Here is a 12,890-nt window from a genome sequence, read left to right as displayed (position 1 = left end):
CCAACCTGGGAAAGATAAAATTTGTTTTAGTTTCCTGATGCTGCTTTAACAAATTACCACAAACTTGGTGGCTTAAAACAACACACATTTATTCTCTTACAGTTCTGGGGCTCAGGAGTCTGAAATCAGTTTCACTGGACTGAAGTCAAGGCACTGGCAGGGCTGTGCTCCCTCTGGAGGTTCTAGAGGAGAATTTACTTCTAGAGACCACTCACATTCCTTGGCTCTTGGCCTCCTTCCTTCATCTTCAAAGTCAGAAACAGTAAATCAAGTTTTTGTCACACTACAGTCATGTACTGCATAATGACATTTTGATCAACAGTGGACCGCGTATACAACAGTGGTCTCACAAGGTTATAATGAAGCTGAAAAATTCCTGTTGCTTAGTGATGTCCTAGTTGTCATAACGTCATAGCTCAATGCATGACTCACATGTTTGTGGTCATGCTGGTGTAAACAAACCTACTGTGCTGCCGGTCATATAAAAGTATAGCACATGCAATTATGTACAGTACATGATTCTTTTAATGATAATAAATGTCTATGTTACTGGTTTATGTATTTACTATACTATACTTTTTATTGTTATTTTAGAATGTATTCTTTCTACTTATAAAAAAGGTTTACTGTAAAACAGTATGCTGTGTTACACCAGCAGCAGCTTCATAATCTCATGTTTACTGCGTCTCTTGATTGCATCCTTTTCTCTTGTGCTTGGTTTAATCTCGTGTTGCTTTGTTCATCATGGCCCCTAAACATACAAAATCCACTGATAATGTTGCCAGGAAGAGACCATGTCGAGTAACTGACCTGGGAACAAAATTAAAAGTGATCAAGGACTACGAAGGTGGAAAAATCTGTGATGGTTATTGCTCAAAGGTGGAAAATCAGTGATGGTTATTCCTCGCCAGTCAGGCGTGTCCCATTCCACCAAAACTACAATCTTGAAGAACAAGAACAAAGCAATGGAAGCTGTGAAAGGATCTGCTTCATTGAAGACAACAAGACAGGAAATGTCGAGAAGGGCCTATATCAGACATGGAGAAACTTCTAATTATTTGGATTAAAGACCAGACACAAAAATGTATCCCTCTTAACACCATGACAATCATGGTCAAAGTAAAAGTTTGTTTGCAATGTTGAAAGAAAAGGCTGGACCCAACTACACTGTTGAATTTATCTCTAGCTCTGGGTGGCTTAAACGATTCAAGAATTGTCATTCAATACATCATGTGAAAGTGAGTGGTGAGTCTGTGAGTGCGGATGTGAAGGCAGCTGAAGAGTTTTTGGAAACTCTACATAAGCTGATTATGGAGGAAAATTACTCACCAGAGCAAATATTCAACACGAATCAAACCTCCCTATTCTAGAAAAGAATGCCTAAAAGGACTTTCATTCATAAGGAGGCGGAGTCAATGCAAGGTTTCAAGGCTTTTAAGGACAGGATAACAGTCTTGCTTGGAGCAATGTTGCAGGCTACAGTTGAAACCCTTTGTGATTCGGCATAATGAGAAGCCCAGAGTCTTCAAGCATATCAGTAAGCACACACGGCCAGTGTACTACAGGAGCAATAAGAAGTCATAGATGACTCAGCTCCTCTTCCAAGATGTCTTCCTGAGCTGCTATGCCAGTGAAATGGAAAAGTACTCTTTGGAGAATAATATACCTTTCAAGATTTTCCTTATTATTGATAATACTCCTGGACATCCTCCTTTTATTGGTAATCTTCATCCCAAGATCAAAGTGGTGTTTACCCCTCCAAACACCATCTCTTTGATACAACCAACGGATCAAGGAGTTATATAGCGGCTTTTAGGCCTACCACCTGAGGAGGACCTTTGCCCAGGCTATTGTTGCAAATGAGGAAGACACTGAAGCAATTCTGGAAGGAGTACAACATCTACGACTTGCATCAAGAACCTTGCTTTGGCTTGGGGTGATATCACCAAGGAGTGTATCAATGGCATCTGGAAGAAGACATCCAAGAGGTTCATCCATGACTTCAAAGGATTTGCAAAAGATGAGGAGGTTGCAAAAATCAACAAGGCTGTGTTTGAGATGGCAAACAACCTTAACTGGATGTGGATGGGTGTGACATCGAGGGGATCTTAAAGTGATTCCTGAGGAATTGACTAATGAGGAGTTGCTGGAACTGGAACAGGAATGCACAGCTGAAGAAGAGGCAAGAGAAAAGCTAACTATAGGAGAAGAAAAAGAAGAAGAACCCCCAAGGAAATTCAGAGTGAAGGGTTTAGCAGAAGCTTTTGCAGACCTCAACGAGCTCCTTAAGAAGCCTGAAAACATGGACTCCAAGACCAAAAGGTTTTCATTAATAGTGAGGAATGTTTAAGGTGCATTATCACTTATAAGCAAATCTGTGATGAAAAAAAATAGAAACAAATCATGCAAACCACCATGAATGTATTTCTGAATGACTATGTCCTGAGGAACACCTCCTCAAGAAAAGACCCAGACAGGTCCTTCAGGAGGTATTCCAAAAGAAGCCATTGTTATCATAAAATATGACAGCTCTGTGAGTGTTATTGCCTCTGAAGACCTTCCAGCAGGACAAGATGTGGAGGCAGAAGACAGCGATAGTGAGGATCCTGACCCTGTGTAGGCCTAGGCTAATGTGTGTGTTTGTGTCTTAGTTTTTAACAAAAAAGTTTAAAAAGTAAAAAAAACTTAAAAATTTAAAAAATAGAAGAAAACATAGAGTAAAGATATAAAGTAAATATATTTGTACAGCTGTGTAATGTGTTTGTGTTTTAAGCTGTTTTTACAGAAGAGTCAAAAAGTTAAAAAAACTAAAAAGTTTATAAGGTTACAGTAAGCTAAAGTTAACTTACTATGGAAGAAAGAAAAATATTCTTTTATAAATTTAGTGTAGCCTAAGTCTACAGTGTTGATAAAATCTACAGCAGTATACAATAATGTCCTAGGCCTTCCCACTCACTCACTGACTCACCCAGAGCAACTTCCAGCCCTGTAAGCTCCATTCATGGTACATGCCTTACACAAGTGTATGATTTTTTTAATCTTTTGTACTGTATTTTTATTGTACCTTTTCTATGTTTAAATATGTTTAGATATACAAATACTTATCATTGTGTTACGGTTGCCTACAGTATTCAGCACGGTAACATGCTGTACAGGTTCACAGCATAGGAGCAAGAGGCTATACCATACAGCCTAGGTGTGCAGTAGGCTATACCATCCAGGTTTGTGTAAGTACTCTCTGTGATGTTTGCACAATGATGAAATTGCCTAATGATGCATTTCTCAGAATGTAGCCCTGTCGTTAAGTGATGCATGGCTGCCTATTACTTTTACCTCCTCCTTCTTCCACATGTAAGGACTCCGGGTTTACATTGTCACCATCCGCATAGTCCATGATAACCTCCCTATTCTAAGGTCATCTAATCAGCAAACTTAATTCCATCTGCAACTTTAATTCCCATTGTAATTTTCCATGTAATCTTACATATTCACAGGCTCTAAGGATTAGGATGTGGCATCTTTTAGGGGTCATTATTCTGCCAACTATGAAGGTTTTTAGGCAATGTATTACTTTGCCAGGACTGCCATAACAAAGCATCACAAACTGGGTGGCTCAAACAATAGAAATTTATCTCATAGTTCTGGAGGCTAGAAGTTCAAAATTAAGGTATTTGTAGGGTTTATTCCTTCTCAGGACTGTGAAGAAGGACCAATTCCAGGTCTCTCTCCTTGGCTTATAGATGGCCGTCTTCCCCATGCATCTCTTCACAGTGTCTTCCTTCCTTCTATGCATGTCTCTATGTCCAAATTTCTCTTTTTCATAAAGATACCAGTCATATTGGATTAGAGTCTATCTGATTGACCTCATTTTAACTTGATTCTCTCTATAAAGATTCCATTTCAAGAAAAGGCCTCATTCTGAGGTGCTGAGGCTTAGGACTTCACCATATGAATTCTGAGGGTACTTAATTCAACCCATAACAAGCAATCTCTTGCTTTAAAACTTGCCCAAGAATTTACAAAGTTTTTCATCATATTATACAGAGGATCTGGGATTTTAAAGAAGGAATATTTTATTTTCTGATCAGATTTACTTAAGTAATGAGGGAGAGAAAGTATTTTTATATTCCCAATACTTTTCCTCAGCTAACATGAAACACATTTTCTACTCATTTGTCCCTCTAACTTAAGAAAAAAAATTCCACAACATGAAGCCATAAAGTAAAACTAAAATCCTACTTCTCCAGAGAATTCAGATAATTAGCAATAGAAATCTAGGGGGCAAATTGACCTGTTACAATTACTAAAAACATATGAATTCTAAAATTCAATAGAAATGTTGTCTCCCTAGTTAAGGGCCTCAAATCAGTTCTGAAATGCTAATTGCTCTCATTAGGAATGTTCTTGTTTCCCTGAAAAAATGGTAGAGTTTATGCCCTCACATAATACGTTAGCATCTGCTTTTTTTTTCAGCCCTTAAGGAAAAGAAAACTGTGTTAAACTCTTTCCCCCTCTCTGAGAATCCATCAGTCGCTGTCAATGGAGGGCCTGGGCTATGCACAGTCAAGTACTATGTTTTGGGAGCATGAAAACATTGTAAAACAGTAACAAAACATATTGCCTGCCCTGGAAAATCAGTCAAAGCAGTAGCATAATTTGAAGAAACTGAAGGGAATATATGATTTTTCACGTCATCACAGTATAATGCCCCCATATCTCTAGGGACAGAGAAAGAGACTACATGAAATGTGGCAAACTCGACCGAAGTATGATAAAAATAAAAATTAGCTTTTTGTTTGTGAGAGTGAATGTTGTAACACTTTCACTAAGATAGAAATTTAAAACATAGGTACATGAAGCCAATCTCGATACATCCACTAGTCCCCTATTATCGCCCATCCTCCATGATGCCTGTGGGAGGGAAAGATACAATGGACAATGCCTGCAATCTGGGTTTTACTAATGTACGGATATACAACACACAGCCTGTCTGACAGTCTTTAGTCAAAACAAAAAATATTTACCTGATCAGCTAGTACAAATGTACCTTATTCCAGCAGTGTGCAAGTCAGACCTTCAAGAAAAGTTGTGCAACTAACTTCCAAAAGTTAGATTGCCAGTTCTGAAACAACTATTAATTGTAAAGAAAGCTGAAAGAAATTAATTATAAATTAGAATTGTTCATTTAATTTTATTAATATCCTGAAATAGGGCATCATGGGTAAAAATCAGTATGAATAAATGCACTTGCCTAGAACTGGAATCGTGTCCAAACTCCACAAGACAAATGGATTCCAACTTCTCCCGATGGGTAATGTAAAGCTCATTGGTGTGGTACACACATGCTAATGCACCCCTCCGTGTAACAAAGTCACACATCATCATTACAATATGTTAGCTAATTATGGCTGTAGGAAGAAAACTTACTAAAGTGGATTTTCAAGGGAGAAATAACTTGTTTTCCTGCCCTTGACTTGGTACCATAAAAATGATTCTATTTTTCTCTTTTTTTCACAAGGGATTCTTTGATCCTGGTCATCGGCATTTTGGTCGCCACTCTTACCAGCCATTTAACAACTACATTTATAAACTCGACAAGAAGCTTTTAGAAACTAGCTGAGAGTCTATGATTGAGAAATTTACTTCATTTTTCTTGCTTCTATTTTCTCCTCATAATAAGATGTTTGTTCCTTGTAAATAATTTCCTTGGTTGTGGTATATCCCCGGGGAGTCTGTGCAGTCACTGTGACCCAGCTGGCCTTGTTAGGATGGCGGGGCCCTGGTGTCAGGCAATATTCAGACCAGCCAGGGCCCCATTGTCACCTCCTTTCACCGCTGCTTGCCATGGCTAGAAATAAAGAACAACAGTAATTACTTCCCAACAGGTAGGCTCCAGGAAGGCTTTTTTTTAGTGATAGTGAAAGAAAGTTTAATAAAGATACACCTAGAGAAAAACAGAATAGAATTTGAAAGACCAAAAGAAAGTTTATTTTAAAAGAAATAATGCCTCTCTCGCTCTTGTCTTTTTTCTTTTTTGTCCTGATTAGGATTTAATCGTTCTTTCTCCTGCTTTCTGAAGAGGAAACAAACCCTGTATCACTCTCTTTTATAAAATACTGCCCCATCATTCACCGCAAACACTCAGTGACACATAATTAGTGTAGGTACTCTTATAGCTGCAACACGTAATTTTCTGTGGCTATTTGAGCTGTTACAATAGAGAGGAACAGCCTGTCGTCTGTTATGACATGTGGGTATGAGCATAATCTTGAGAGAATGCCTACGGATGGGTCGAACAGCCTCCTCTACCCCAGTAGGGGCTTGGCCAAGAGCCTCTCTGCTTTGTCAGTGGAGAATGTGTTAGTTCTCATGAATCCTGTGGAAAACAAAGGGTCCTCCCTGCGAGGGTTTGCGAGGGTTCGAGGATCCTGGTCTGCTTTGGTCATCATCAGTGGGTTAAGCTCATGTATGAAATAATATAACACTGTTTCTCCAAATTGTCTCCTTGTAAAAAATACACAAATCTAAGGTAATGCTAGGATTACAAAAGATTTTCAAAGGGCCTGAGTATATATAGCTAGCAAAAGTGGCAAAATCTGGTCATCTGATTCTTTTCTCATTGAATTAGCAGGGAAGCATACTGCTTATCATCGATAATTATAGTTGTTCTTTTTTATGTCACATTTCCCTTCAAAACCATTCGTAGGTACTCTGATAGAATTATTTAAGTATGGATTCTAGAAAATAATACTCTACTGGGTGCAAAACTTTGACATACCAGAATATCAATTAAAAAAATGTTATAGACTCTAGCCAGCTGTGCACTGAGGAAACTTTCTTAGACATAAATGTGTTAACCTCATGCATTGCTTATGAATATGCACATTAATTTTTATAGGGTTAGTATTAACACCATCTAAATTCACATAGGTTTGTTTTACATCTGCACCTGCAGTGTTTGTGGTGTGTCAAATTTGTTGACATTTGTGAGGACTTTAGGCATGAGGTAAGCTGAAACTGTTATTAAATGGCCTATTAGATATTAAAAATGATAGTTAATTTGATTAATCAAAGGAAGAGGATCTAAGCAGTTAAATACCATTACATTTCATCTTTTCAGCTTAGGGTGTATCAAATCACCTGTGGGGAGTTTGCAGCCAAATTGTATTCTCTGTGCCATAGTCTTCTTGGCAGGCTATACCCATCTTTTCTTAAGTTTTGTAGTTGGACTGGTTTTTTGGGGGTGGGTGAATAGAGAGAAATGGGTCTTGAGTAATCATCTTCTATGCCACACGTTTTCCTTGAATGCGTGGCCAACATCATACCTGTGTATGTTTGCTGTAACCAGTTCTGTGCCTTGATCAATAAATATTTTGTCAGTGATCCAAATGATAAAGTTAAAAGAGCATGTTGCACAGGCACTGTGTAATTAGTTCCCTTATACTATTTAGATTCTATTAGAAGATTTTGTTCGCGTGTTTGTATCTTTTTAATAACTCACAAATTACTACTTATAATAGGTGCATATCCTAAGTGTTAGAGATGTTAAAGCAGTTGGCAAGGAAAAAAGGTATGGCATTGGAAATCATGCCCCACAAAACCAAGAGGCTGTGCAGGCGAGAGCATCTGAGTTAGAAGCAAAAGTAAAATAATGTTGAATTGGTTTAGTTACAAGGATGCAGTAATCATATGCTTGAAAATTCACTTATCGCTCAGGGTTTGGGGCCATGTATATGTACTAAAGCATAAGCTAATAAAAATGTAAATAAACCAAAGTAAGTTGTAGAGGCAGAAACTGCAAGCTCTTTTGCAAATGCTGTCATTTGGAGAATGCCATTTTACACATAAGACATTTCTTATAAAAATCTCTTGACCCATGAGCTTTGTGAAATCGAAGATTAATTATTTTTTTGTTTCCAGGCATTTTCTCAGTATGACAAGTTGTTGGTGTAAGCCAAAGGCGTTATCGGTGTTTTGCTTATCTTGGATTTCAATACGGTGCACCCTAGTTTTTGTCTGGGACTCTGTGTGATTTCCCATCTTTCCTCGTGTCCCAGGGAAGGGGAGGTGAGTCCAGACCATACAAAGAAGAATAAAGAGTTGCCAAAAATAGCTACCACTCCTTGAATACTTAATACATGGAAGTCACTTCACTAAGCACTTTACATAAGCTGCCTCATTTTGTCTTCAGGTATTTTGATCCATCTTTTACAGATGAAGAAATGGAAATGGAAACCCAAAGAGATCAAGTAACTTGCCACATAACAAATATCTTATAAATTATGATCTGATGTGTGTGAACTGTTGCTTGTCAAATTCCAGAACCTATACTCAACCATTCCACCATTCTGCCAATATAAATCTAGTTCCTCATTTCAGGCCCTGACAAGCCAGACGGGAAGTGAGTGCTGTTCAGCACAACCCCTCAAAGGCCATACCTAAGGCATGTGAAAAATCCTTCTGTTCTAAGAGGAATCCATGTTTTAAGACCCAGAAGAAAGTGCCTGAGGGCAATTAGCAGCTTAATACTTTTTTCTCTAATTCAAACCATGGGAGTCTAAAAATGTTTTTATTACATTAAGTTTAACATTGGTCAGAGGTGTAAGTTAATGCTGATCTGTAACACTGCTGTTCATACTGAGTAGCTCTTGAAATTAAATAATTTCCTGCTAGTAAAGTAGGTAGTCTAGAGGTCCAGTAATTTTGGTTTAAATTTGGAAGGAATAAGATACATTCTTTGAATTGCTCAGTAAATTTAAATGAGAGAATAAAAACTGAACTGCCCCACTGCTTACAGGTACCATCATTGATGAGACTTTGTGCCTGGGACTAAGGCGATGTCTAAGATTCTCTCTATATTCTTTCTATCTGTCAGGACAGGGGTTCTCTAGGATGCAGGGAAAAGCATGAAAAGCTCTCTCTGCCTTTCAGGGGTGGGTGGGCATTTAAGAAGGTGATGCTCACCAAACACTTGGGAGAGAGGGAAAACAAAATAAAGATTATTAGCATTTTGTTGTATTACATATATGAATGGACATCTAATTCTTACAAGGAATTTTAGTTGAGCCAGAGACTTGAAAACTCACCAGGGTCACAGTGACAGTGAAGGTGGTGGGAGACAATAGTGGGAATGCTGGTAATGACAGAAGCGGAATTCTCAAGCCAATATATAGGGACTTTACCCAAGTAGCTCAGTCTTCAAGATATCGCTAAGGAAACATGACCATCATAGCTTCAAATACATTAGAACCATTAAGATAGTTTATCCTAATAAGATACCAATAAATCATGGAGATCTTTGTGAGAATAACAGAGTATTCACCAACATCTAATACCCCACTAATGACCTAGAAAATAGTTATCTATACATTTATTTTGTTGTCATATCCCAGGCTGTATATTCAACTTCAATTTTCACTTTTCCTTATTACCCTGAGCTTTCCTAGAATGCAGTCAGAATCTAATATTTGTGATATTGCAGCTGCCTTTTGCAGTGGAAAATGAAATAGTACCAGTTTGGGTGTTGGTCCTTTTCAGCCATACTGTGACGTACGGTGACAGAAGTCACTGCAGATGATCAATTCTGGTCCAGATAATAAAACCCAAATCAGCAGAGTGAGCTGGGGTTAGATGTCAGGAGCACCAGAATCCAGTCTTTGCAGTAAGATTAAAGTCAGGATATGACCAGGGTCAAATGCCAGATTAATACATCAAGATTTATTACATCCAAGTGGGTCAAGCTATACTGTCCAAAAGTTAAGATCTAAACCGCGCAATTTAGACGCAGATAAATTTTCATGACATTCGTGAATTCTAAAAGTACTGTTTCCAGAACATGGTGTCTGGAACCACTGCTGCTAAGAGGAATGCACCAGTGGTACCACTGTTATGGATGACTCTGTGCTCGCTGAGAAGATCCTCTCACATCTCATACCTCGTCTTTAGCAAAAGACCACCACCCTTCTACACCTGTTCCTACCCACATCTTCAGCGTTTTTCAGCCAAGAAGTTGGAAAGCATGGCTTTTCCTGATCACCTTTCCTCAGCCTTCTCTAGACTCTCAAGAACCATAAGGTGGGTTTGACCTAAGGTTAGGAACTGACGATGGGGTTCAAGTCCATCATCTTATAATCATTGAAATTGAAGCGTATGATACAAATTTGTATTTCTAAAGCAATTAGCTGATTACAAAGCCCTCTAATGTGTATTTTCTTAGTTTCTCTTTATAGCAACCCTAAAAGATAAATATAGCAGATGTTACTACTCCAATTAACAAAGATATGGAAAATGAAGTTAAAAGTACTAAAGGATTTTGTTTTACATTCTGTAGATAGCAAAACCAGGCCTCAGATTTGGGTCTTTTGATTTCAAGTTTGGTGCCTATTCTATGATATTTTGTTCCTTGATGTCATGGAAGAGAAACTGGCTCAGGATTGCAGTGATCATGTCAAAACTGTGATTCCCCGGGTCAAGTCTATACAGCTAACACAACACCACACATCACATGAGCTGCATCAGCATCGCCTGGGAACTTGTTCGATAGGAAAATTCTCAGCTCCCATGCCGGACCTACAGAATCAGAAATGCTGGGGGAGAAGACATATTATCTGTATTTTGATAAGCCCTCCAGGTGATTCTGATGCATCTTAAAGTTTGACAACCGCCATTGTGTGTTATAATGATTCTTCATTTTGGGTCTTTACAATAATAATCACTACATATATATATAATCACTACATCCAGTTTCTGGCAGGAGAATAGTGTGCTTATCCATTTTGCCAAGCTATCAAGCTACACGGGAATATTTATGAAATAACTATGAGATTATATAGTACGATTGTGAAATTGATCTGCAGAAACTTTCAGTTTCTACTCAGTAAAAAATTTATGATATCCTTTAGTATAGCTAAAGCCCAGTTTTAGTTTTTCTTCACCCAGATTGCTGCTCCTCAACTGTTTACACACAGTTTCCACCAGGATATCTGCTCGTTGCTTTAGTGCCTTATTCTTCACAAAGAAAATGCCTTAATCTTTGCTTAGATACCAAGTTTTCAGCACTCAGTTTCCATGGGGGATTTGCTACTCCCCAAAGTATGATGCAAAATGCTGGCTAGTTGCTTTGAAAGAACATTTCTTTCCTTCTTCCTCTTCCTCTCCTCTCTCCCATGTCTATTTCCTCTCTCTTTCTCTTACACGCTTGTCAAAAACACATGTACATGTTTTTATTTTACAAAATTGGGATAATTCTATGTATGCTGCTCTATAACCAACATTTTAAGTTTTCACACATTATATTCAATCCCCATGTTCTTCAATGTTTTTATAAAGAACAATTACATATTCACACAATATTTTAGAGTACAGATTTTGATAATTTTAAGCTTTTCTCCTTTGAGGACATTTGGGTTATTTTCCAAGCTTTTGCTTATAAGCAACAGGGATGAACAACTTGCTATGGAAATATTTGGGGATGTTACAGATTGTTTTCTTGGGATGAATTCCTAAATTCATGGAATGGGTCAAGAGACAAGGCTATTTTTAACATTTCTTAGAAATGTGAACCATTTCATTTTAACTTTAAATTTCAATTGCATATATGCAACATGATTTTCTCATTTTCTGCTTCATGCAAGGGATGGAAAAATTTTGGTAGCAAAAGCAATATTTCTTCACAGCTTCCCGGGCATCATTTTGTCCTAAATCTAAGACAAAATTTGATTTTTCATTTACTGCTTGAGCCAAGCCAAAGCCAAGAGCAGTGATCAGAGCAGCGGTGTGGCTACTGCATTCATATGCTATTGGCAGCTAATTATCTCCCAGCTGATTTCATCTACAAGTCTCCTTAGATTCAGCTGATTTTATTATGTTTCTAAAAAAGATCATGGTGGCACTTGATGAGGAGTGACAGGAGGGAAGCCTAACAGCTGAAATCAATGAAAAAAGTAAGATTGCGGTGCTTTAGAAGGAAGGGGAGAGGATGAGGCATTGAAGAAATGGCTGTTGGTCAGGCGACTTTTCGGAAGAGGAAAAGGAAGACATGGGACACCTTGAGTATGCCCCAGGAAAACCAACACTGTGTGTTCAGGACAGGAAGAATGTTTGCATACAGGTTGGGGTGGGATAGAACTCTGTTCAAAGTCTGCAACGAGGGTTAATCATTGGCTAACTAAGAAATAACCTTAGGTCTGGGAGAGAGTGCTCATCCCCAGAAGGTGCTCTATTCTCTGGCAGATCCTGTGTCCCCCTGAAACATGCAAAGGATTCAGGATATGTTGGGGTATGAAAGGCTGACCCAGCTCCTGCCCACCACAAAATTGGATGGCCGAGTCATTACAGCTATACTCTGTGGCTTCGGAGCTGGCATCCTGCTGCGCAAGTGGCTCTTTAGGAGACAACTTCAGAAGAAGATTGCCAAGGCCCAGGAGCAGAGAGAACGTTTGCTGGAGCAGATGAAGGCAGCAGTGCACCGCTTCAAGCAAAAGGTACGCTTCAAGACTATGTACCCGTTCAGTCATTCACTCATTTAACAAATGTTTGCGGAGGGCTTACTTGGGTCAGACAGTACAGGAGCTTCTAGGTGTGCAGGTGGATCAAAACCAATACAATTCCTGCTCAATGGAGTTTAGTTTTGAGAGAGATAGATACTATTCAAACAATCACATCGTAAATGTATAGTTGCAAATTGCAATAGTGCATGACGGAATGAGAGAGGCTTTCAGGTTCATATAACAGTGGGGAGACGGCAGAGTCTGGGGACTCCAAGAGGGCTTTTCTGCAGAAGCGATTCCTGAGGAAAGACTCAAAGAACACGTAGAAGACAACTAGATGAGACATTTAGTGGTTGGAGGGTGTCCTAGAATTATTGAGAAAGGTGGAGAAAAATCATTCCA

The 12,890-nt window shown here is 38.6% G+C and overlaps 1 protein-coding gene across 1 annotated transcript in view; it reads left to right on the top strand.

Annotated features, from left to right (window-relative positions):
* Positions 1-12,122: 12,122 nt before the first annotated feature.
* Positions 12,123-12,890, top strand: part of LOC100070179 (vitamin D3 hydroxylase-associated protein) — a 42,138-nt gene continuing 41,370 nt past the window's right edge. Inside the window, exon 1 of the mRNA XM_005611059.4 lies at positions 12,123-12,482. Within this exon, the coding sequence (XP_005611116.3) occupies positions 12,252-12,482 (231 nt within the window). The 5' untranslated portion in view covers positions 12,123-12,251. The remainder of the gene's footprint in view (positions 12,483-12,890) is intronic.

This window comes from Equus caballus, chromosome 6 (assembly GCF_041296265.1).
Source record: "Equus caballus isolate H_3958 breed thoroughbred chromosome 6, TB-T2T, whole genome shotgun sequence".
NCBI lineage: Eukaryota > Metazoa > Chordata > Mammalia > Perissodactyla > Equidae > Equus > Equus caballus.
The sequence above is the reverse complement of the archived record's forward strand: the minus strand, read 5'-3'. Positions and strand labels throughout refer to the sequence as shown.